We start from the raw sequence: 27201 nt of genomic DNA on the forward strand, positions 1-27201 counted from the left end.
CCTCCTGCTGGCCGGCCAGCGGCCCGAGGAGGAACGGGACGGCCAGTCTCAAGGAAGCCAAGGGTGGGCTTGGGAAAGGACGCTCCGAAGTTGGCGGGGACTAGCTCCGCTGCAGACTCCGGGGCTGCACGCGCTGAGGCGATGCACTGACAGGGAGCGCAGGCGGGGAGGCTGCACCCCCCGAAGGGAAAGGAGACCCTGGCTGCCTGCAAAGCAACCTCCCCAGCTCCGAGAGCGGCCTGCGTTGTCCTGGCTTTTGATCCCTCCGGTTAACAATCCGCGGCTGTACTGGATTGCCAGGCGGACTTCTCACGCAGGTTGCTGGGAGGCACTTCCCTAAATGCGGCTTCTGGCTTTGGCTGATAAAGTGACCGTGCTTGCAACGCCAAGGGAGTGCGAGTGACTTACACACACACACACACACACACACACTCCCCCTCCCCTCCCTCTTCATTCGGATTGTGGCGGCTGATGCGTGTGTGGGGACCCGGCTCTGAATCGTGTGGATTCTGCAGGAGCAGGACTCTGCTTTGGCGATGGGGAGAAACCTGCCGTCCCAGGGCTTCCTTACTGGTAAAATCCGACTGTCCTGCTGGGAGGAGGAACTTGGAAACCCTGCGGCCCCCGGGTTTATTTGAGGTGAGGGGGGCTGGGAGACAGGAATGGCAAAGAATGTCTTCGGAGGTGGAAACAGAACCAGCTGCTGAAACAACTTCGAGCAGCCCAGGGGGAAGAACAGCAGCACCTGCAGATGTTCGAGAGGAGGTGAGCAACCCAGGGCGTTTCCGTGCCGGGGGCTGGGGTGGGGGTATCATTGGTGTAGCTGTGTGGATATATATGCGTGTGTGTGACAGCCCCAGCTGGGCGGCTGGAGACACACGTATGTAGTGTATGCAAACCCGAGGGAAAAGTGATCGGTAATTGGTCTTGGTTCCTGAACTCGGCGGGAAAACCCGGACTGCGGGCAGGGCTCGATCACTTGCGGGGTTTGGTGTTTCTTCGTCCGAATTGGATTAAACAAATGAAACGGCGAGCGGCAATAGGGGGGGGGATTTCGATGCAAGAAAAACAGTCTCAGGGAGCGAACGGAAGGAGCTGTCGCTGCTTACGGGCATTTGGGGACCTGTATGTGGTTTGTAATGCAAAGGAGAGAAAAAATAAGTGATTGTAATGCAGCCTCGCTTGGCTTCTTGCAGCCCCTTTACTGAGGCAGTAACCAGTCAGCCGGTATCAGTGGACAAGCCGGTGCAGGGAGATTTAATCCCACCCTACACAGTAGAGAATATCCTCCCATGCCCCCAGCAGGCTCCGGGAGCTCTCCACGGTGCTGGGGTTCTCCCCATGACAGCATCGGATTTACCCTCCACCACACCCTGCAGGACGAGAGAGCTGAGTAAGGGGCAGTGCTTTCCCCACCACCCGCCCCAAAAGACAAGGCAGGATCACCCAGTGCTCCTTTGCAGACCCAAGCACCAGGTCCCGAGAAGGGATTGGAGTCTCGCCCAGCTTCTCCTGTAAGGGAGTCACAAGAATAGCTCTGTGGTTGTCTGGCTGACATTACAGTTTCTTTTTTTTCCCCTAACCATTGGCTGCTGCAGATTTATAGACTGTCCTAAACAAATCACTGTCTCCAGACAGAATCATGAAACTGTCTCCAGACGTTTCAATGTCTCTTGCTGTGATCTCTCTGAAACATGGATACCCTGCAGAACAAGCACTGGTGTACTGGTAGGGAAGGGATAGTTCAGTGGTTTGAGCAGTGGCCTGCTAAACCCCGGGTTGAGAGTTCAATCCTTGAGGGGGCCATTTGGGGATTGGTCCTGCTTTGAGCAGGGGGTTCGACTAGATGATCTCCTGAGGTCCCTTCCACCCCTAATAATCTATGTTTCTTAATGCCTGCTGACCCTAACCACTAACATTTGCATTTTTAATTGGCCTCTACACAATTACAATACACCGCACCTTTAGGCAAGTACTAAAAATATGAGTTCTAAAAAACTCCTAAAGATCAAACAATATCAAAACCCATACTACACTCTCACATGATTATTGTTATAACATTACAGTGATGCAATATAATGTACTGGGTATTTGGAATGCAAACCAGGAAGTTTCAAATAGAAACATTTAAGCTTTGTGTTTAAATATCTAGCAATATAATATAGAACCAAATCCTGAAGTTCTTATTATGGCAAAACTCACCGAGTTCAATAGGAATTTTGCCTAAGTAAGGATTTCAGGATTTGGCCTACAAAAACATACTTTCCCCCCACACCCTTTTCAATTTCCAAGCAACAATCCAATTGGCTGAGGCCTCAGGTGACTTAAAATAGCTTTGTACTATTGCCCTCCAGGATGATCACCTCTAATCAACTTGTGTTGTCTATTTGAAGCTTGACATAAAACATATTGACCCATAACCCATTGGCTGAGACAGTCACATGACTCAATGATTGTAAATATAAGCACCAGAGCATCATCCTATGTTAGAATACATTTAGAGCAAAGAGATAGTTAAGCTTTTTTGTCACACTTAGTGCAGCATTTGGTGTATACTTCTTTGCTCTGCTGCAGTTTCATACACTTGTCATCCCCATTATGGGACATGAATTATAGGAGGGAGAGGAAGTTTTAAAGTAGTATGAAGTTAACAAATTTAAGTGCTACCTCCTCCCCAAAGGAAATTAATATGAGAGGCATACACTATCAATCAAGGAACATTTCCACTTTTATTCAGGATAGCTGAGGCTCTGTCTCTGATTCAGAGGGCCACATGATCTTGTAAGTTTAAATAAAGCAGCCTCAGCAAACCCTACATTAAGTTCAGGTATATTTAGAGTAAACCATCGCCAACAAAAAAAAACAAACATTTCTAAAGAGTATAAAACTGACCTTTCAGCTTAGGTTGAAAAAGTTACTACAGGACAATAATGTCATCAGTCAGTGACTTCAAGTATTTTATCCCCATAGTGAGTCACTTTTAAACTTGAGGCATAGTTCACAACTGTAAACTTCAACTATTATCATTCTACAATTGCTGATATCACTAGAACTCCCCAATGTAATTACAGCCTAATAGGAGGTCAATAACTGGGTAGAGCTGGGAAGGAATTCTTGATTTAGCCAGTCTGTGCTCCTGAACCAGAGAGGGTTTTCACTGTATTAATCCCACCACAAAAATGTCTAGACTCTTACTGGACATTTCTGAAGATGAGAGTACTTGATCTCCACACTTACATCATGCTTAAATGATCCCCACTCTTAAATTTTTCCTCTGGTCCAATACAAACATTCTGTGTTTAAGTTTACACTAACTCCTTGTCTCATTATTTTAGCCTTATGTAATGAGTCCTTTCCTCCCCCTTCTGCCTGCACAGACAGTTTCTGTGTAATGTTCTTAGGTCCCCCACAGCCTCTTAAGTGTCTGGTATAACATGGGTGCTTATCTATTATTCACACAATTTGTATGTTCTGGTTTCTTTATAAATCATGGAAGAAAATCTTAACGGGGACTAGAAAAGCTTTTAATTGAAAAGACAAAACAAAACTGGTAAGTTCCCAAGCTAGCAATAGATGTTTGAAACAGCTGAGTCTAAACAATTACCATTTAAAACAGACCCTTTGAAGAATAATGTGTTCTCAGTTACCTACTGTGACCCTGATCCTGCATTATTTAAGTCAGTGGATCTTCACCATTGACTTCAATGAGTGTAGAAACAAGCCCTAGGACTTAAGACCAATATTCTGTGGTTTACCTGCATGGTATTGACAATTAAAGCAAGACCTAGAGTTGGCGCTCTGCATTGTTTAGTAATGCCATCAGCTGTTGCAAAAGAAACACAGACTCATTAACAAAGGTTTTGGTAGGGAAGGAGAAATGATTTTCCAGATATTTCAGCAAGTGTTTCCATAGCTACATGGATTCTCCAGAAATATTTTCCTTCTTCTTCCTTGACTGCCTTTCCTGCTCTAACCTACCCTCCTCCATTGTTATGTTTTAACTGCTGGCTGGCCAGGTTTCCCAGATTGGAAATTACTGTGAGATCCAGACCCATACCTGGTGCAAATCAATGTATTTCCATTGATTTCAAAGTAGCAATGCCAATTTACACCAGTTCAGGATTTGGCCTTAAATACCTTAATTTTAAAAGCTTAATTGGAAGTTTTATTTTAGCCTGTTAAACTTCATGAATAAAAAGTTATCTATAACCTTCCACAGCTAAATAATTGCCAAGGAATCAGGATACCAGCAGGTAACTGGCATTTTGAAATATTTGTCTCATCCATTCCTGCAGATTTAAATAGTGCTTGTCCATTGCTGCTTTTAACTTGTCCTTTGTATTAAAAAACTTTAATTGAGTGTGATACAATGTAATCAGTTAAGCTCTCCAGGTGACAGAGAAAACTACAAGAAGCCATGAGCAGACATTACTGAAATCCACAGACTCAAGGCTGTGTGACATGATTGTAACATTACAGATAAGAGACCGCTTAGGTCATCTCATTCATCTCCTGGTGCCAGTGCAGGTACATGGAGAGCTTATTTCTTATAACATCAAAGAGTGCCATTTATGGTCATGACAGCACCATTTAGTATTGCTACCTTTAAAAATACGGTATTGCAACTTTTTAAAATATTGCTTATGTGTGAGCTTCTGTCTCACTCTAGAGCAGCCAGCATGTTGTGTGACTCTTTTCTCTCACACACATAAAAGGCCATACAACATTTTCCATTTTGGGGTTTATTTTAATCACAGCATCCTGATTTTTCACCATACCCCCCTCTCTGACATAAATCTAGGCATCTCAAATGCACTTATAATATTTATTTGCCCACTCTCTCCCTGTCTTATCATAGTCCCTTGTGTATCCTAATTTATGTCATTTAATAAATTTTAGGTTGAATGCCCTAAATTTTCAGTCACGTATAGTGTTAATGTTAATAATCCCATTTCACAGCCTTGGAAATGCTACGAATTGGATCAACTCCCTTTACCTTTCTTTATGACTTAGATTTAGACCTAATATTCTCATGTTCTAAATTTGTACCCTGTTTATGGACTGAATCATAATCAAGGGAAGGTGACAAGAGGCCCAGGAAATTCATGGCATTTTCATCAAATCTTCCCTTTTGGAGAAAGGTTTATGGGCCATGTAGAGTAAACTGGGAGTACAGCCCCCCCAACACTGTAGATCTCCAGAATATGCAGGGATGGGAACCCCCTTAGTCCCACAGAGGGACATTTCCTCCATGCTCCCCTCTTGTCCTCCTCCTTCTAAACTTAAAGGAAGGAGCTGTGCTACATTCTCTCCTTTCTCTGCTCAGTAGAAACAATGCTGAGGGAGGGGGGAAGATTCGTGCTGCTCCCAATCAGGTATCACAAGGGTCAGTAGGTAACAATCTTGCAGACAGCAGTTGGTGTCTCTCATCTTTGCCCCCTCCAAAATTCCAAAAAGCGCCATCCCCACAGAGTTCTGGCAGAGGAGCTTTTGGGGGTTCCCAGATCAGGGGCAGGGGGTGATGATGCCAGAGAAGCACCATTCCCTCCTTGGCCCCTTCTGAATCCCACTGGCAAGATCTACCAAAGTAACATCCACGATACTAGCAGGGGCCTCACCAGAGCGTCATACAGCAACAGCATCACCCTTTGTTTCATATTCTATCCCTTTGCTAACGTGTCCTAGTAACTGGTTCATTTTTGTTTTATTTATATAAACACAGCTGCTACAGACTAGGCTGAGATTTCCACCTCTCCAATTCCCTTACCTGATTGCTTTGCCAGAAGACTGTCCCATATTAGCACAAGCAGCAAAGAGTCCTGTGGCACCTTATAGACTAACAGACGTATTGGAGCATGAGCTTTCATGGGTGAATACCCACTTGTCGGATGCATGTAGTGGAAATTTCCACAGGCAAGTATATATATACACAAGCAAGAATCAGGCTGGAGATAACGAGGTTAGTTCAAAAAAACCAGGAGTACTTGTGGCACCTTAAAGACTAACAAATTTATTTAAGCATGAGCTTTCGTGAGCTACAGCTCACTTCTTCGGATGCATAGAATGGAACACACAGACAGGGGATATTTATACATACAGAGAACATGAAAAGGTGGAAGTATGCATACCAACAGGCAGAGTCTAATCAATTGAGATGAGCTATCGTTAGCAGGAGGAAAAAAACTTTTTGAAATGATAATTAAGATGGCCCATAGAAAGTGTGAGGAGAACTTAACATAGGGAAATAGATTCAATTGGTGTAATGACCCAACCATTCCCAGGTTAGTTCAATCAGGGAGGATGAGGCCCTCTTCTAGCAGTTGAGTTGTGAACACCAAGGGAGGAGAAACTGCTTTTGTAGTTGGCAAGCCATTCACAGTCTTTGTTTAATTCTGAGTTGATGGTGTCAAATTTGCAGATGAACTGGAGCTCAGCAGTTTCTCTTTGAAGTCTGATCCTGAAGTTTTTTTGCTGCAGGATGGCTACCTTTAAATCTGCTATTGTGTGTCCAGAGAGGTTGAAGTTTTCTCCTACAGGTTTTTGTATATTGCCATTCCTGATATCTGACTTGTGTCCATTAATCCTTTTATGTAGGGACTGTCCAGTTTGGTCGATGTACATAGCAGAGGGGCATTGCTGGCATATGATGGTGTATATTACATTGGTGGACGTGCAGGTGAATGAACTGGTGATGTTGTGGCTGATCTGGTTAGGTCCTGTGATGGTGTCGCTGGTGTAGATATGTGGGCAGAGTTGGCATCGAGGTTTGTTGCATGGATTGGTTCCTGAGTTAGAGTTACTATGGTGCGGTGTGTAGTTACCGGTGAGAATATGCTTCAGGTTATCTGTGTCCTAAGATCCAAGGGTTTGGATCTGTGTTCACCAGGACTAATTGGTGAGGGGATTACCAAGTCTTCTCAGGGAAAGGGGTGTAGGGACTTGGGGGGATATTTCTCAAGCCTATCCAGGAAAGGGGGTGTAAGAGCTTTGGGGGATATTTTGCGGGAAGAGGAACTCCAAGTGGTCCTTTCCCTGTTTCTTGTTAAAGCTCTTGGTGGTGGCAGAGTATCAGGTTTTAACCTAAGCTGGTAGAAATATGCTTAAGGGGCTTTCATGCGGGACCCCACGTCTGTACCCTAGAGTTCAGAGTGAGGTAGGAACCTTGACAATCATATACTAATTCTACATTTTCTGACACTGAAGTGTATTTGCCACCTGCTGGCCCAATCACCTCACTCATCCAAATGCTTTTGAATCAGGACGGAAGAGGAAAGATCCCTTCCCCTCCCCACCTCTATTCCCCAAGCAAACATAATGCAAGGAATAAACTTGCTTTATTGATACGGATAACCTCACTGTAAATGCAGTTCAAAGTGCCAACCGTAGCAGCAATGCAGGAAAATGGAACACCCTTCTTTACAGTTCTTGTAGTTCAATGGAATATTTGCACTGCATATCCTGTCAACAGCTAGTCCTAGCTTTGCCATTGTGTCTTTTCACATCCTCTCTCAGAGTTTCTGGTTTTTTGTTTTTTTTTAACTTTTCTTATGTCCTGTATTTTTGTCCTGCTTTGTTTTCTAATCATGTGTCTATGCTCTGTGTTCTGGGGTTGGCTCTGGACTCTGTCCTCCTCACCAAAAGTTTATGATAGTGAAAAAAAAACAACCAAGAAACTGCACTTGCCTGTGTCTGAGCTTCAAATGGCAGCTATAACTCCAGCAACATGTGCATTTTAACAGTAGTGTCCTGCCACAGGACTCTAGCAGTGTGGGCTTCCTCCTAGCAGTGTGTTTTTTAGTACCTATGAAATTCTATCAGTTTGGATTTCCTTTCAATAATGCTCTGCTATGGATACCACTCAGAAGAAAAAAACATGAGACACCATCTGATGGAACTACATGATCAAAATTGCACTAGCCCCTGAAAACCTCATTAATGTAATAAACAATCTTCATTGCTTCATGTGTCTGGTTTTTTTAGGACTAAAGTTCATTGTGCCTTTCTAATTGACTCTCCACATTGTTCCAAGCATTAAAATATAAAGTACAAAATAAGGGCTGGTGTACACGGAAAAGTTACATTGGCATAGCAACATCTCTCAGGAGTGTGAAAAAATCCACACCCCAGAGCAGCGTAGTGTAGCTAACCTAATCCCTGGTGTAGACAGCACTAGGTTGATGGAAGAATTAGCTACCACCCATCAGGGAGGTGGATTACCTACAGTGATGGAGAACCCCTCCTGTCACTGTAGTAATTGTCTACACTGAAGCATTACAGTGCTGCAGCTGTGTAGCTGTTGCATTTTAAGTGTAGACATAGCCTAAGACTCAAAGAAACATATAAGGTAAGTCCTTAAATACATGTGGTCAAATCTTCAGCTGGTGTAAATGGAGTAGCTACATTGACTTCAATGGATCTAGGCCAGTTTAAACCAGCTGAAGATCGGGCTCATGAATTTAAATGGTATAGGACTGAATCAAATTGATTGTAACCACTGTGTGACAATGGATAGGAATAACTGCTACTTATTGGATACTCAAAGGAGCAGTAAATTTTCTTACTGGGCCATATCCAACAATGCAACATCAATACGACCCTTGTGGAAGGCCTGGTTTTCCCCACTCATGAGTGATCTTGGAATATATCCCTGAAGGAGAAATGGAATCACAATAAATAAAAGTGAAGACAATATTATGCCCTGCTAACCCCTCTTCTCCCACCACTTCAGATGGAGAAAGCTCTCTCCGTGCTTGAAACCCCATGAATGCTACTTGTTTTTCTCTTTACTTTCCCCTGCTTCATCAGGGGCCTCATACTGTGGCTAACCTTTCTCTGGCAGAGAACAGTTGGACCAGTCTCCCTCTGATGCTCACAAAGGCTGCTTCTCAAGCCAGTGGAAGTTTTTGCTAGAAAGTGGTGTAAGGTACATCTTTTCCCTGGGAGCAGAGCATGCTGCCTTTGCTTACCTCAGTGCAAGGGACCCACCTTGGGTCCCCTGAATAAGAGTGTATCAATCGTTTCCTTATTTTAATCCTTCCAGCCAGTACAATTTGAGACTCTGTATCTGTGCCTGATATTGCTTTTCTTGCCATCTCCTTCTGCCTCTTTGCAAAAGATGGTAGCTACGTTTTTTTTTTAATCTCATCAGGAGATGTTGCAAAAAATGGAGGCAAAAAGACTGAGAAGCTCTGAAGTAGCATCTAGTGAGTAGCACGAGTCTTTAGGTGAGTTTCTAGTATATTGTAGCACATTAACACTGACAAATGTTAGACGACAATTGAAACAATAACCATTGAAAGGTTTGTTGAGTCATTATGACAACACAGTTGCAGTGCCATAGCTAACATTGTGTTCACTTAAATAAGGAATTCAAGCACTTTGCTTTTTATGAACAAGCCAGTGCATCTTCCCCAAATTTTATGTACATAATCTCTGAGGAAAACTTGAAGTTTCTTAGAAGTTTCAAGAAAATCAGTTAATTAGTTTCCAAATTCTAATAAATGAAAAATTGGTCCACAAAAGAGTGTGCTGAGCCCTTCGAGCTTAAAAATTACAACCTGTAGAAAAAACGAGGAGTCCTTGTGGCACCTTAGAGACTAACACATTTATTTGGGCATAAGCTTTTGTGGACTAGAACCCACTTCATCAGATGCATGGAGTGAAAAATACAGAGGCAGGTATAAATACACAGCACATGAAAAGATGGAAAGATACATGTGCTATGTATTTATACCTGCCTCTGTATTTTTCACTCCATGCATCTGATGAAGTGGGTTTTAGCCCACCAAAGCTTATGCCCAAATAAATGTTGTTAGTCTCTAAGGTGCCGCAAGGACTCCTCATTGTTTTTGCTGATACAGATTAACACAGCTACCACTCTGAAACCTGTCAATCTGTAGAAAGTAAATTTAAAAATAGTACCCAGATGACTTGGTGACTCCAGAACTGGATGACCACTGTGACAGAGCTCCTGGTCCAAGATGGGTACCTTCACTTTTCACCTTCACTTTTCAGTTCAGTGAGGTCTCTGGGTTATGTAATTATGTTATTAATTTAAAAAGAAAAATGTGGTTTTATATTAAAACTGTTGGTTTACATGGCCATGAGCCGAGTTAGCTGGTAGTTTATGATGACCAGGACCTTCTATCAAGCAGTAGCTGTTGGTTCATCTTGGACCAGGAGCTCTGTCACAGTGGTCATCCAGTTCTGGAGTCACCAAGTCGTCTGGGTACTATGTAATTGAGCAATGGCTACTTTAAATCTCAATATCCCTGGGAAATTAATACACACTTTTGTGCATCAGTCAAGGTTGTTCTGTACATAACATACCTAACATAAAACCACAAAAGCACGGAAATGAAAAGTGAAGGTAGCCAACAGTACACACCTTCTACTCCTCCTCTTCCACCCAGAGATACAACACCCCACCATTGGAACAATCACTATACACCACAGACAACATACATCACAACCTTCACTCCACTCCAGTAGGGATCCCAGCCCTCCGTTCCCCAAACATGAGAGAGTCTGGTGTTCCAGAAACATGCAGAACATAGTACAGGGTGAGGGCTGGCAGAAAGCTGGTGATGGGTTTGGGGAAGGGAGTGCTGGAAGGCTGGCATCTCTACTGGGGCAGTGTTAAGGTTGTGACATGTTGTCTGTGGTGTATGGTGGTGGTTCCGTTGGTGCGTGGATGTCTGGGAGGAGGAGTAGAGGGGGTGTCCTGTTAGGTGCCTTAACATTTTATTCCTTTGCTTTTGTGATTTTTCGATTAGGTATGTTATGTGCAGAGCAACCTAACTCACAACAATGTTGTGGTTCTGAGTACTAATATAATACCTGCTGGCTCATTACAGAGCACTATGTTAATCCCCAATTCAACTTCCAGCCCTCTGAGGGCTCCATAATCTCTAAAGCACAGGAAAGGGAAGTGACATCTGAGTTCAGAGAGGAGGGAGCAGAGGCTGCATGGGAGCTAGAGCAGTGGGCTGGAAGCAGCCTGGGAACTGGGACTGAAGGGCTGAGAACCAAGCTGGGAAGCAGCCAGTTGCAGGCAAAGGGACTAGTGGTATCTACAGCTTGTGGCCAGCCAGAAAGAGCCTGCAGATTGGGGCAGCTATGTGGAGTGGCCTGAATGAGACCACAGGTGCTGAACAAGGGGACTGGACTCTGACTGGAGGATGTGCAGGCCAGTGTGTGATTGTCTGCAGGAAAGGGGAGGGCTGGGGTGATTATTCCTGGCATGAGAAGCCCCACTTTGACACCACTGGACTGCACCTAGGGGCTGCATTAGGACCTGTAGAGTACCATCTCTTTTGTGCTGTAACTTAAAGCAATGGTGCCTAGGTAATCTGCAGCCTATTTCCAGCAGCTCTAGTAAAGAAATCCTCTGTTACCAAAGCCATCAGTGTTCTAGGGGTTAGAGCTGGAAAAGCCTAATGCTTGGTGCACCTACAGCACTTGCCCCTGACCATGTGGAACCCGCCACCAGCCACCCTAGGAACTGGTGTATCCCCAACAAACTGGTGGAAGCACTGAGATCCCACCAATAGCTCAAAAGAGAGGAGAAGAAACCCTTCCAATTGGCAAGAGGTTGAATGGCTGGTCAGAAGTACAAGTACCAGGTGCAGGAAGCAAACCTCCAGAGGACTGTTCTTTGGATGAAATGAGACAGCGGGGTAACAGTAGGTGTGTCCTAGGAGGGGGAGAATGACATCCTACCTCCATGCTCAAGGTGTACAATAGAGTGGACCCTATTACCCTACTGGGATTTCAACACCAAAGAAAGATGGTTTATAACAGTCTGCTGGCCCCACCACAAGGTCCTGTGGCTTTGGGGGTGTGGGTTGGAGTCCCATAGCTACCACAAGTTTGTAACTGACCCCATTGCAGGATATGACTGCTCCCAAGCTGCCTGGCCTTCTCTTCATAGCCAGCTCCCAGGCTGATGATTTGCATTTTCCGGGTGCCTTTAATATGGTGATTTTAAATCACTTCACAAACATGAATTCTCAATGTCCCTTTGAGGCAGGTGGTGTGTGTTCTATTTTATGGATGGGTATATTCAGTCACAGCAAGATTAATTGAGGACACAATGAGTCAGTGACAACAAAACCCAAGACTCCTGGCTCGGACACACTGGATAAAATTAAACTGCTACGTGGATGTGCCTCAGCTGAAGTCCTCTAAGTGCTATGCTGTCAGAATCTTTGGCAGAACTTGTCTGTGTGACCTTCCTTTGGGAGGCAATATTTACCTTTCAGTTCTCTTTTCTCCAAGAGATTCTCTGCAGAGATTCTAGCTGGTATTAACGGGGGCACTGTTATAATTACCACACTGCCAGGGTCCTTGCTACATTTGACAAGGTGTGGATGCAAGGAAACGTACTCCTTAAACCCCACTTTTCTGTGGCAGCATTACTGATGCTGTAACAATGGCCAAACACTACTGTGAGGATCACACACTGCTAGCACTGTGAGGAAGCTACCACAGCTGATGCCTGACCCTTGTAGACACTTCAGTGATAGAAGTTTCCTTACAGTAGCATTAGCTGCCACAAACAGGTTATTACTGTGAGGAAGCTGTTACATGGATTCACAAGACAGGTGCGTGTGGAGTCTAACCAGAGAGTCATCACATAGGGTAAAAATTGAAAACTGTCCAGTTAAAAAGAGGAAATAACTGAAGAGGTGTGAATAAAAACTATGTGAAAACAGAACAATTATTCTTATAGGGCCTGAGCCAAAGCTCACTGAAATGAATACACATACTAACATTGACTTCAGTGGGGTGTGGATCAGTCCCACAGAATACTACTTTTGAGGATTTCACCAAGCTTTATATTCACAAATTAAGTCCTACAGGATCCCCATGATGTAGAAAGGGATTATTATGATTATTATTATTATTATTTTATTCTAAGTGTCTAGGTAAATTGAGGCACAAGAGGTCAAATGACTGGTCTAAGGATAGTGAATTGATGGTAAGGTGAGGCACAGAGCCTTGCAGTTGTATTTTCCACACCCCTGTGAAACCCACAAGCCAATTTTACTTCCTTTGAAAGCTATAGTGATAGTCCTGAACAGATATGCATGACACCGGCAGGTGTAGAGACCATGCATCCCAGTTTAACTGGTACAGTCCTCATTTTTCATATAACATCCTGGTGTCTCAGGAATTTCTTTCAGATCATCTTACATTTCCTGTTTGTTTGTTTTTTCATTTCATCAATCAAATCTCTTTTAATGCAAAATCTATGTTCAAGACACAGTGCTATATAAATAATAAAACTTGCTCTGTCCTTATCAGAGATAACAAACAGTCCCGTGGAATGATGAGTCTGATGAGCAGAATTTGGACTGAAAATTTAAGTGAGTGTCGTCACTATCAGCATCTACTTTGAGTAAAAGAGTAGCTTTAACAGTTGTTCAGCACTGGATGATGAACTCATTTGGAATACAAAATTACTGGAAAAAGTCTTCCTCCTAGAAATATACAAGTTGTGTTGCTGCTGAGTCAGAATGCAGCAGCAGCAGCACACATTTTAAAAGGTGGTACTTTTCTGTGCATTCATGTTTTGTGACCATGTAAAAAGTTGCCACAGAAGTGGGCCTTTTATAAAATTCTGAAAAATCACGGTCACCTTATTGATCAGGATCCTCTGCTTAGACAGCTACCTAATTTTTTGGCCCTCGCTACTGTAGAATCTGAATGCCTTAAACTCAAAAATGGATTTTGGGCCAAATTATTTTCTTCATGGCATTGGTGTTGAAGTAGGGGGCATTCCCACCTGTTCTTAATATATTACATACACTGGCTAAGATCCAAATTTACTTCTCTCCTGGGTTTTCCTTTACTTCTAATTTGAAAAACAAACAAGCACCCCGCAAGAGCTTGCCCATTAACTTGACTGTTTTCAGGGTTGGAGGCTCCTTCTGTCCCTGCCTCTGGTTCCCTCTTCTTCAGAGGGAGGCTCAAATGTTTTTATAAAATAGGTTGAAGTCAATAGGGCCCATCTGGGATGGTGGCCAGTGTGAGTCAGTAGAACAGCTTTGTGCATTTATGGAAGGTCCTAGAGCCTGCCACTCGGACCAATCAGCAGAAGAGCTCTGCCTCTCTCTGCTGGGTACTATAACCTGCCCTCTTGTTTCAGGCTATTACTGAGGAGAGAATTTGCCCCCCTCCATTTTGCATGGCCTTCGCTCTCTAAACAATCAGACTGATAACTTGATTTAATGAGAGGAAAACAGAAGCTGCAGAGATTTAAAACCAAAAGAGATTCAGGAGCACAAGAAGCAGATGGGAGTGATAAGGATTAAATCTTCTGCAGAAATAAATACCTCTAGGTTTCTGACACTACAAAGGCACGGAGTGTGTGAAGACTTTTTTTTTTTAGATCAAAGGAAAGAACATTTCTGAGCAGCATTTGACACCACAGCTTTTAAAAGGAGAGTTATTGAACAAAGATTTCACTTTGATTGGAATTCCATCCCAGAAGAGCAAACAGTGCATTTTTAACATATACCCAATAACAAACAGGTGCTGTGGGGAAATCCTCCTGGATGCTATATGACTCTTTCCATTAAATTCTCCCCTTATATTTTCCTCTCTATACACTTTGGCAGCTATGCTTTCAGCACTTCCTGTTGGCTGAAGGCCATGACATATGGGTCCACACCTTGAAATTCAGGAGTGGTCAGCTTCCTAATTCAGGGATGTTGGGAGCTAGAATTTTGGTTCAGGATCTTCTCTAGTTATAAGGATGTCAAATTAGACCTGATATAGGGGTTCAGCTGGAACTAGATTGAAAAAGGAGCATGTGCACTGATTTTGAATGGTTCACAGTCAGTTAACTTTCTTCTCTAGACATCCCCACCTCCACAGCATTAGACCACAGTTATGCCAACTCCCAAATGGTCAGAAGAAAAGTGGATTGTACTGCAATTCTCATTGGCAGCTTCACAGGGAGTTTTCTGTCTCTCTTTTCCAAAGCCCAACTGAAGCAAGCTGAGAATATTTCTCTAAAGGGTGGGACACTTTGGAATACTGCAGCACCTTGCTGCATGTACGGTGCCACTGTGCTGTACAATATCATTTTATTAACACCCTGGTCATCAAACAGGTAGCCTTGCACAACATTTCTCTTCTCAGGTAAAGCATTTCCACAGCTCTCTCTAGATCAAGGTGAAAAGACTCACAGAATTATAGCAAAAATCCATCTCCACCCAGGCATGTCACGCACCATCCTGCTGTAGAGCGTAATGTTTGGTAATCCAGTGTCCTTTCCTCATCTCACTGCCCTCATCCTCTGGGCCACATTCATCCCAGATGTACACCCACTAAAGTCAGTAGAATTACACCTGGGATTAATTTAGCCCATCATATTTTCCTTTATTTGCTTGTTCCCTATCTAGCTCTGTTTCCTCTTCTCTGATTTCCTTTGTTTGTTTCCTCAATCTTTTACTTATTTGCCTCTTATCCAGTATATTAAAAAAGGGCTCCCCCATGTAAACAGTAACATTGGATCACTGCCCACATGAGTTAATCCTTAGCCTTGCTGAGTTGTTGAGTTGTTTTACCATTGAATGGCGTCATAAAGGCACTGTGGAGTGATGTCCTGACTTTGCATGAGGCTCGGAAGGGGATGTGGCCACACAATCAATCCATATTTCTGCAACGCTGTGATGCAAACATCACAGTGGAATGCAGAGGCATCCCAGCATGACTGATTGTTATGAGGCTCTCTGACTCCATTTGCCACAATCTCTCCCCACTGCTCACATCTGCTAAAATGGAATTTGTAGGAAAGAGTTTCTTTTTTTCTTTCTTTCAAAGCTCTTATCCAGCAAATTCCACAGGAACCATATGTGGTACCTGGAAAGGCCACATGCAACGTTACAGCTACACGTTGAGGATCACTACAGTATATCAAGCTTTAGTGGTGTAATCTTCATTGCCATCCAATTAATTCTTACCTGCACCCCAGCTCTGTGCTATATTCCAGTCTCTCCCTGTGTAGGTTAGTTGCTCGCTCTCTCCACAGTCTGTCTTTGCTATTTCCCTGCCTTTGTTCCATTTACATTCTGCCCACGTCTGGGTTATCCTTTCTCCCTCCTCTCGCTCACTTCCCTCTCTCTCCTTTCTTCTCCGTTTCCCTGTCATTTTTGCTATTTCCATTCAGGCCACGTCTGGGTTACCCTATGTCTTTTCCCTCAATCTTTCATTTTAGACATGATAGCAGTTTGCTTCAGCAAAATTACAGCTCTTGAGGTCAGCCATCAAAGGCATGCATAGTTTTTAAAAGGGACAGAGGTCTATTTTAGGAATGCTTTTGCAGTGATTTTTTTAAATTAAGTGTGAATTTTAATGCTTTTGAAAGTGGGGAACCAACAGATCTGGCTTGGAGTCAGGTACAGCACAGTCAGCACTGGGCCCCAAACTATCCACAAAAGAAATGCAATGGGTCATTGAATTTACCTGCAGCACATTTTCTGCAAATAGACCCACTGCAAGAGTTCTCAAGATTTAAGATGTGGAAAATTTGAATTGGTAGTAACAAGGCGGTTTTTAACTAGAGAGAGAAAAAGAAATAAACATAGGTCATCATTGTTAGGGTAACATATTTAATGACCTATAACTCAAAACCAGTTTGATCAATTTCCTTTGAATTTTGCAGAAAATGTCTCTCCAGCCTTCAGAGTAAGAATGGTAATTTCAGGTCAAATTTATTTTGCCAGCCAGAGTTACAACTGGACTAAATATAAGGCTTATAATGGAAGCTGCTTGCAACCTTAGCTATCCTCTCTCTATAAGCTGCACTTAGCTAGAAAAAGATATACAGAGAGGGATTGCTTCATGCATCACCAAAATGCAATTGTTTCTGGAGTAGAACACTACTACTGTCAAACAGCATACAGCAACATTAAATAACAGTTTAGAACAGAAAGTAAATAATAAGTTATTCAGTTAAACATAGGCTCCATCTTTATGAGTTGCCAGGGGGTGCTCGACCCCCTGCTCTTCCCCAGGCTCTGCCCCCACTCCACGCCTTCTGCCCAGCCCCACCTCTTCCCACCCTAGCCCTGCCTCTTCCTGCCCCTGCTCCACCCAGTTCCATCCCCTCCCCTGAGCGCACACCCCCTCCTCATACATCTAGGAACAACGAGTGAAGGCCATACCTACAGAGTGGGCGACTGTATCCTGGAAAGCGGTGATTCTGAAAAGGTCTGGTGTCCTCATTTTAAGAATGATGTTGAGGTACTGGAGAGGGGGCAGAGGAGACCCACAAGAATGATTCAAGAGCTGGAGAAAATGCCTTACCGTGAGAGACTTAAAGAGCTCCATCTGGGTTGCTTGTCAAAAAGAAGATGGAAAAGGCATTTGATTACAGTGGATATGAAGCTTCATGGAGAGACAATACTAAAGGGCTCTTTAATCTAGAGGAGAAAGGTGTAACGAGAACTAATGGCTGGAAGATGAAGCCAGACACATTCCAGTTAGAAATTATGCACAATTGTTAACAGTGAAGGTGATTAACTGTTGGAACAAATTACGAAGAAGAGGTGGATTCACCATCACTTGATGTCTTTGAATTAAGGCTGGATGCCTTTTTGGAAGTTATGCTTTAGTCAAACACAATTGGGCTCAGTACAGAGGTAACTGGATGAAATTTAATGGCTTGTGATATATAGGAGGTTAGTCTAGGTGATCCAATGATCCCTTCTGGCCTTAAACTCTATGAATCTGCTTTTAGTTTTAATGGAGGCTGAAGCTCCCTGGTCCAGAATATCCCTACAAAACCAGGAATATTCATAAATATTTTAGATGCCTAAGAATATCCTTAAATATCCAAGAATAATTGAGAATATCCTTGATTATTATTTACATGATAAAAATCCTAGCTCATTGTTAGCTGGGACCTGTCATGTAGTCATTTGGTCAACATTTTCACATCAGCCAACATTTTCAGTTGTCTGCTAATTTTGGATGACAAACTTGACACACAGTGGACCTTGTTTTCAGAGGTGCTGCATGCTCCTACCTCCAAAGTGAAGTCAATGGCAGCTGTGGATCCTCAGCACCTCTGAAAATCAGGCCCAAACTGTTTCAAGTTGGGCACCCAAAAAGTGAGGATCTCAAAATCAGTGAAAGCTTTTGAAAATATTATCCTACATTTTGACTTTTTTCCTCAGAAGTCAATGATTCTGACCACTCAGCTAGCGTATGAAAATGAGCGCATCCTTCTGGGCTATTGATCAGCTCCATTAAAACTCTACCTCTCATGAGACTGTCAGGAAGCAGAATTACAAAGACACTTCCTGACTGGAATAAATATTTTTCCTGAACCTCTAACTTCCATCTCATCTTTGGACTGTATCTTTTAAAGAGACAACAGCTATACTTTTGGAATTCATGGCCATGCTAGAGACATTTCTGCTGAAGACATTCAGAATGAGTGTAACAATGCACACCTTAACAGGCTCCTAACTACTTACTCAAGGACAATAGACATCAGGAAAAGAATCCAGGTGCCCTGGTACCCAGTTCCTTGCTCTAGCCAACAGAGTACACTCCATCCCTGATAGGCAAGTGGAAGAATATGCCAGCTTGTATATTCAGACTCTCTTTTTCCTTCACTCGTCATTGGTATCTAGGAGTAAAAGCCAAAGTCTGACCCCAAGCTTGTTACAACACAAAATATTGTTTAAAAAGGGGTGGAGCTGGGGCAAGTACTAAGTTACTGCTGCAGAAGCAAAAAGACTAACATGCTGTAGCTGCAGTTCAGCAAGGAACATGAAGCACTGGGTGTGCCCGGTAAACCAAAACCATTTCCATAGCTGCTCTTTATTTTTGGCACCTTCCACCCCACAGAGTCTTTGAAGGCAACTGCCCATCAAGTCAGGGCTTTGATACTTTATGATTTAAAAATGAAACTGCACACAGGATTCTCTAGGTGTGTCCTGAAGCAGAAAATTAATGTAATTGTAGATTCACACACCTGCCCCACCTCTGGTAATCTCTTCAAGTGCCAACCTAGAAACACCTGTTTGGTACATGTACCAGAAGTTCCAGTTCTTAATCTGCAGATTGTGACTTTCCAGACTATTTTCTAATAACCACAGGAACAAATTAAATAACATCTATCACATAAAGCAATGGTCCAAAGATACCAACAGATAGTAAACAAGCCATGACAGCATATGAAGCTCATAGATTGTAGTTTAATATCTAATGAATTTGTATGAAAGAAGGGTGTTTCTTTATTAGATTTTGAGAGTGGGTGATACTTTATTACTATTATTATTTTTTTTATTCTTTATTATATCTAGCATCTTTCATACAAACTGAGCCAAAATGCTCATATGCCAATAGAATTACAACATTAAATAATTGTAATACCAAAGGAAGGGAGACATGAAAATGTATAGGCCAGGGCAAATATATTTGGGATTTGAGATAAAATGAACAGCTGAGGAGATAGAAAGATACAAGGGAGCTGCAGAGAGAATTGGGACAAAAAGAAGGAATAAGACAGTGAACAAAAGGAGAGAAATAATGACAAGGTTCCCTGAGCAGTTCCATGGAGGGTTTTGAACACACAGACCATTTTGAACTGGATTCTGAAGTGAATGAGGAGTCAGGGGAGCTGTTTGAGGATGGGAGTGATATAGCTGCACTTCTTTGTGCCTGTGAGGAGGTGGGGAAGAGGGCAGCAGCATTCTGTACCTGCTGGTGTGTGGAGAGTGGGCCCTTGAGAACAGAATTGTAGACAATCAAGGGAAGAGATGGAGGCGTGATTGGGGATTACAGCTGAGCTGCTGTGGAAGCATTGGCATGTATGGGCAATGGTACAGGGACAGTGATAGGCTGTAGGGATGGGCAAAATGAGCTTGCCAAACAGCATGAATATCGGCCATTTTTTGGTGATTCTGGTATTAGGCATTCAGGTATCATAGCCAGCCTTAAACAATCCTAGTCCACCCTTGCATTGTGCTCAAGCCCAGACTGGGGATTTGGAGAGGTGTTGGGACTACTGAGGAGGGCTGAGATTTTCAAAGCTGTGCAGGGGATTTAGCTACACATCTTCCATTACAATAGATGGCTGGAGCCCCTGCACTGCTTTGAAAATCTCCTCCAGGATTCACACATAACTGCCTCATTTTACACAAAAAGTGCCTGTGTGTGCAGGTGAGTGTGGATTTGAAGTTCCATCATGGCCTTCTGCTGTAGAAGGAAAGCCCAGCTGCTGCTTCAGTCCAAGCCTAGAGAGTGGTTTATAGATGTTTACAGTCCCCCCACAAAAAAGAGGGCTAGAAACTTATTTTAAAATATAGAAAAGACACCTGAGATTCTTCATGAGGTTCCCACCATAGTTCCCACATATCAGGAGAGCCTAGGGCTGTGGGCTTTGCTGGGCCCTGCAGAAATGCACAGCAGAGTGATAATGGGATTAGGGTTTAGAGATAGGTGCTCTAGAGGGAGTTTCACAAGACTGTTCCACCACTCAGGGTACATCTGCACTGCAATGTAAGCCCAGGGTTAGTGGGACTTGAGTCAGCAGACTCTGGGTCTGAGAACTCAGGGCTTGAGCATATACAATGATTGCCAAATTTAGGTTAAGAATTTTTTAACCCAGGCCCAGACCTGAAGCTCTGGCATCCACACTGGAGTACACAGACATGAATCCAACCAACTGTATCTCAAGCTTCCTAGCGCCCTCCCAAAATGTGAGGCACTGGTGGGCAGCTCAGCAGTGTTTTCTGACCCACGGAAGGTACCTGACAGAGATAATGACAGAGCAGGAGGAGGAGGAGGACACAGACATAGCAAACTTGAACTGGCTGATGCTGCTTATGACACTCGGTATAGCCACTGATATCCCTTCCATAGACCAGCACTTCTAGAGCAAGGCAACAAGCACAATCGGGGCGGCTCCAGGCACCAGCACAGCAAGCGCGTGCCTGGGTGGGGCAAGCCATGGGGGACGGCCTGCCAGTTGCTGTGAGGGCGGCAGTCAGGCAGCCTTTGGCGGCATGCCTGCAGGAGGTCCACCAGTCTCACAGTTTCAGCGGCAATTTGGAGGCGGCTATGCCGAAGGCACGGGACCGGGAGATCACCCGCAGAAACGCCGCCGAATCCGTGTGACCCTGTGCTTGGGGCGGCAAAAAATATAGAGCCGCCCCTGGGTAGGATCACATTGTCATGCAGCCCTGGGATGACCAGCAGTGGGTCCAGAACTTTCACACAAAACCCCCTGTATTTCTGGAGCTTTCTGAGCAGCTTGCCCTAACCTTACAGCGTAAAGATACATGCATGAGCCTGGCCATGACAGTCCACAAGCAGCTTGCTATAATCATCTGGAAGATGGTTACCCCAACCTGCTACAGGTCTGTGGCCAATCAGTTTGGTATTGGAAGGTCGACTGTGGGTAAGTGCCAGTGGAGGTTTCTGAGGCAATCAGGCATGTGGTTTACCACAAGATGGTAGGTATAAAAGATATTCCTGAGGTAATTGCTGGCTTTCAGAGAATGGGGTTACCAAACTGTGCCAGGGCCACTGATGGGACCCATGTGCCCATAGTTTGCCCTCATCATGGAGCATATGAGTACATAAACCACAAAGGGTACTGTTCCATTGTTATGCAGGCCCTCATGGACCACAGAGGTCGATTTGTGAACATCAGTGTTGGCTGCACTGGAAAAGTTCATGATGCCACGGTTTTCTGCTGATTGAGAGAGTCTATATTCATGGACAGGCTGGGACATGATTTCCACCACATGACATTATTGCATATGAAGTTCCATCCTCACTGTTATTCTGGGGGATGCTGTGTACACCCTTTTGCCTTGGCTTATGAAACCATATTCTGATCTCAGATGCCCCGGCAAAAGAAGGTTTAATTACACTCTTAGCAGGTGTAGAATGGTGGCTGAATGTGCATATGGCAGTGTAACGAAGCGGTGGGATACCCCACAGCCCCGCCGAGGGACGGACCTCCCCTAACACCAATGTGGGCGGAGTCACTGGGTCCTGCGCCCGCCCCTCAGAGATCACAGCGCAGACCCGGAAGTATAAAAGCTCATCGGCAGAGCTCAGTTGGGAACCAGCCGCCGGAGAGGCCAGATGTCTGCGACCGAGCTCCCCTCTGGGGAGACAGCAGAAGGCCGCAGCCAGCCTGAGGTCGCACCGGGCTGGCTGAGCCTACCCCTCACTCATTACCCCGAGGAGGACTGGCCGAGCCTGCTTCTTGGCCGCTACCCCGAGGAGGAGCCGAGCCTGCCTCTTGCCAGCTACCCCGAGGAGGAGCCGAGCCTGCCTTTTGCCAGCTACCCCGAGGAGGAGCCGAGCCTACCATCTGCTACTTACTCAGAGGAACCGATGGTGTTTGAGACCGCCGGCGACGCTACGACGACTCAGGTACCCTACGAGGGGGAGTGTGGAAGTAGCCTGGGGACAGTCGACCCCAGTCTGGCTGCAACACTGCCAAAGCCGATGTCAGTGTGTTGCGGCCAGGATCCCCACTGACAGCAGCGAGTTTCTGCCGCTGCTAGGGCCCCGGGCTGGGACGCAGTGGAGTGGGAGGGCCTGCATCCCCCCTGTCACTCACTCCTTGGGTGGCAGACTCCCCCTTTTCCCTGGCCTGGAGAGGCTAGGACCTCCTGTTATGAACTACTGACTCAGCCCTGCCTAAAGGCCTGAGTCTTTGACTATTTGCTTGCTGCCCCGCCCTGACTTAGGGCCTGGGCTGCTCTAGAACTCTTGGCTCAGCCCCGGCTTAAAGGGCCTGCGGCCCTAACCGTGTGTCCGCGGTCCCCCACTAGCGCAGAGCCCAGATGGACAGCAAGCTAGAATAGGCGGTGGGATACCCCACAGCCCCGCCGAGGGACGGACCTCGGCCGGACTCCTTTACAGGCAGACTGAAATCCCGCAGATGATATCTATAGACCTATTTGGATGCTAGTGTCATCAATGCTGTCCACATTTCTGTGGCTTGCTGAGCTCTTCACGATCATTGTGAAGCCAGTGGTGAGCCATTTTCCCCTGAATGAACCTGTGACTGAAAGGCCCCCTGAACTGATACACTCATAGGGTGACCAGATGTCCCGATTTTATAGGGACAGTCCTGATTTTTGGGGCAGGGGTGTGGAGGCATCCACAGAGGGGTTCAGCACTGAAGACTGCACAGGGCACATTTGCCCAGCCCAGCCGCTGATAGGGCTCAATTGCATGGCCCACCCAGCCATGGAGTTGTCCAGGCTGTTCCTGGAATGCAGGCCAGGATACCATGAAGCGGACGCAAGCCAGTGGAGCCTTTACTTTTGCGGCCATTTGAGACAGCCGCTGCTCAAAGAGTTCTCTCTGTTGTGCTCAGTTGTCCTCCCTTCACCGCCTTTCCTGTTCCAGGAACTGTGAAGCAAATGCCTGCTCCTGCACCACTACCCTGTCCTCAAGCTGCGCAGCCAGACCGAGCCTTGCTGCTTGCCTTTCAGATTGTCTTTCCTCTTGGAATAGGATGAGACTCAGAGGGTTACTGTCTCAAATAGCTCAGTGCAGGAGCCCAGAAAACATCATCTCGGAATTTCAAGGACTGAATTTCAGTGTATTGGTAGAGGGCTGCTTCACACCACTGATGCTCCATAGACACAGCCGGGCAAGCCCCCTCGCCCCGACCCTGCTCTACAGTGGGAGTGCTGGGAAGGCAGGCAAAGGGGGGCAAGTCCCGTGCCCCGATCCTGCTCCCCGGCAGGAATGCCAGGCAGGGGGTCAGAGCAGGGCAAGCCACTGCCCCCTGACCCTGCTCACTGGCAGGAGCACCGAGGGGTGGGGGGGACTGCAGGCGGAACGGGTGGGGAGGGGCCCCCTTTGTCCTGGCCCAGGGCCCCACAAACTGTAATCCGCCTCTGCTTCCCAGTAAAAACTCACTTTTACATGTTTGTTTTACTGTTTGTGTTTCCCTGTCTCCATTTTGAATTCCACAGTGTGGGGAGGGGGGATGCATTAGCAGATATATACTGCTTCCCAGGGTTTGGATTGGTTCATAGAGCCAAAATCCATCTCATTCCTACAGTAAGAAATATACAAATAGAGTCAGGGTATGTCTAAACTACAAGACTATTTCGAATCAACTTAAGTCAAATTTGTGGAATCGACCTTATGAAGTCGAATTTGTGTATCCACACTAAATACACTAATTCGACTGTGTGAGTCCACAGTAACGGGGCCAGCGTCGAATTTGGAAGCGGTGCACTGTGGCAAGCTATCCCACAGTTCCCGCACTCCCCGCTGCCCATTGGAATTCTGGGATTTCCCCCCAATGCATGGTGGGGGAAAAAATGTGTTGTGGGTGGTTTTGGGTAACTGTCATCATTGAACCGTCAATCACGCCCTCCCTCCCTCCCCGAAAGCGCCTGCGGGCAATCTGTTCGTGCACTTTTCTGCTCAGTGACAGCGCGGGCGCCACAGCACTGCGAGCATGGAACCCGCTGCAGTTATGGCCGTTGTCAACTCCTTGCACCTTATCGTCCACCTCTTCCACAGTCAGCTGCTGAGAAATAGGGCTACTTTTCAATGGTGCTGCGAGCACTGGTGGACCATGGGGGACGTTTTACCAACATCAACGTCGGGTGGTCAGGCAAAGTTCATGACGCACGTGTTTTCAGGAACTCTGGTCTGTTTAGACGCCTGCAGGAAGGTAGTTTCTTCCCGGACCACAAAATAACTCTTGGGGATGTGCAGATGCCTATAGTGATCCTCGGGGACCCAGCCTACCCGCTAATGCCCTGGCTCGTGAAGCCCTATGCAGGCGCCTTGCACAGCGACAAGGAACTCTTCAAGTACCAGCGAGCAGCGAGCAGCGTGACCTGTGACTGTTCAGTTTCTTTACAGAGAAGCTGAACCTGCCCCTGTTTCTTTACCAAGTTACTGTTGACTAGCATCTGCAGTTACATACCCCGTCCACCCCGCTTCCCCCACTTCCAACACACGTTTAAAAATAAAATACATGTTCCACTGTAACTTTACAAAGGTTTCTTTATTGATGACTTTGCGTTAAAGGGTTGAAACTGGGACGCAGACTGTGCTGGGTAGGGTGTGTGGTGATGTAAAGACCGCCTCTAAACTCGAGGAATGACAGGCTCCTGCTCCCAGAGCGGTCTGCAGTGCCAGACTGGTTGTTTCAACGGAGCCTGCCATCCCTCCTTTTTGGGACTCTGTGTGCGGGGGCTATGTGGCCTTGTGGCGGGGGAGGACGGATACAGATTCCTCTGCTGCGTGGCTCTGTGGTCCAGGACAGGGACCGTTGCATGAGATCTGTAACCCCCCTCCCCCGCTACAAAGTCACGTACCCCCCCACCCACACAGAACCTGCAAACCACCTCCCATACCGACCAGGGTGCCTACTGACTACACTGTGTGTGTGACCTGCTGCTGATCCTGCCCCCGTGTCTGTACCCTGGTAAAGGTGATTGTCCTATCCAATTACCAACCCCCTTCCCCCCCTTAAAACACAGTCTCCTCTAAAAGAACATGACGGAAACAGTAATTAACAGAAAAGTATTTTTTATTATCAACTAGACAGTTAGGGGATGAAACTGGGACAGGGGCTTGGGTGAGGCGGGAAGGAAAGGACTTCTCAAAATTTAGGGTATGAGAGCTTTTGGGTACTTGAGCACTCTGCTGGGGTGCAGTGACAGTTTTCACGGCCCCTGGCGCCCCTCCTTCTGGTTATTTTGGGTGAGGGGAGTATGGGACTTTGTGGCGGGGGAGGGCTGTTGCAGATACACTGCAGGGGGGCTCTGTCCTCCTGCCTGCGGTCCTGCAGAACATGCACAAGGCGCCGGAGCGTGTCCGTTTGCTCCCTCATTAGTCCAAGCAGCGTTTGAGTCGCCTGCTTGTCTTCCTCACACCACCTCTCCTCCTGTTCACTGTGTGAGCGCTGGTACAGAGAGAGGGTCTCCCTCCACTGGCTCTGCTGGTCCGCCTCGTCTCGGGAGCAGCCCATAAGTTCAGCGAACATCTCGTCCCATGTCTTTTTCTTTTGCCGCCTAATCTTTGCCAGCCTCTGTGAGGGGGATGCTGTGGCAGGTCTGGAGACAGTCAAGCTGTGTGATGGGAAAAAGGGAGTGAATTCCTTGCAAAGATACATTTTTGTGAACAATGAACACAGTCTAGTCTGTGTCTGTGAACAAGAGCATGCACAGCACCTATCTCGTGCGCACTCCTGCTGCAGGCAATCCGGAAAGCATAAACTCTGCCCCTGTTCCACCCCATCGCAGTGTCCCCCGACCCTTGGAATTCCGGGTTGAAATCCCAGTGCCTGATGATGCAAATTTCATTGTCGCGGGTGGTTCTGGGTACATGTAGTCATTCATTCCTTCCTCCGGGAAAGCAACGGCAGACAATCATTTCGAGCCCGTTTTCCCTGGATTACCCTGGCAGACGCCATAGCGTGGCAACCATGGAGCCTGTTTTGCCTTTTGTCACTGTCACCGTATGTGTACTAGATGCCGCGGACAGAGGCGATTCAGCAGCGCTACACAGCAGCATTCATTTGCTTTTGCATGACAGCAGAGATGGTTATCAGTACAGTGCCGCAGCATCGCGTCTACCAGCAGCATTCAGTACACATAGGGTGACATTTAAAAGAGTCAAGAGACGATTTTTTTTCCTTTTCCTTCTGGAGGTGGGAGAGGGGGGTACATTGACGAGCTATGCCCTGAACCGCCGCGGACAATGTGTTTGACCATACAGGTATTGGGAGATCAGCCAAGAATGCAAATGCTTTTCGGAGACTGCAGGAACTGTGGGATACCTTGCATCCTCAGTCCCCCCCTCCCTCCATGAGCGTCCATTTGATTCTTTGGCTTTCCGTTACGCTTGTCACGCAGCAGCGTGCTGACTCTCTGCTACGCCGTCTGTCCGGAGATTTTTTAAAAATACTTTGGACCAGGCATAACATTATGGTAATTTTCCTAATTAGATGCAGGAGTCGCCGAGCGAGATTGCCCTGAGGAGGGTCACTGAAGGAGATAGAGAGCGCATGCTGCATGAAAGCCAGCACAAAGCAGGGGCCTATGCTGCCAGTATTATGGAGGCAATGCTCCCAGAAAACCTCAATAAAGCCTGGCATGGAAAATTGTGCTACCACGGAGCACCCAGTAAGGCAGCTCTCCCCAGGAACCTCCTGTGGAGGCTTTTTGATTT

At 45.9% G+C, this 27201-nt stretch overlaps 1 protein-coding gene across 1 annotated transcript in view; it reads left to right on the top strand.

Annotated features, from left to right (window-relative positions):
• Nucleotides 1-380: 380 nt before the first annotated feature.
• LOC120402864 (transmembrane protein 151B-like) overlaps nucleotides 381-27201 on the top strand; it is a 34301-nt gene continuing 7480 nt past the window's right edge. The window contains exon 1 of the mRNA XM_039533316.1: nucleotides 381-765. Within this exon, the coding sequence (XP_039389250.1) occupies nucleotides 472-765 (294 nt within the window). The 5' untranslated portion in view covers nucleotides 381-471. The remainder of the gene's footprint in view (nucleotides 766-27201) is intronic.

The sequence above is a fragment of the Mauremys reevesii genome, linkage group 4 (assembly GCF_016161935.1).
Source record: "Mauremys reevesii isolate NIE-2019 linkage group 4, ASM1616193v1, whole genome shotgun sequence".
Classification (NCBI taxonomy): Eukaryota; Metazoa; Chordata; order Testudines; family Geoemydidae; genus Mauremys; species Mauremys reevesii.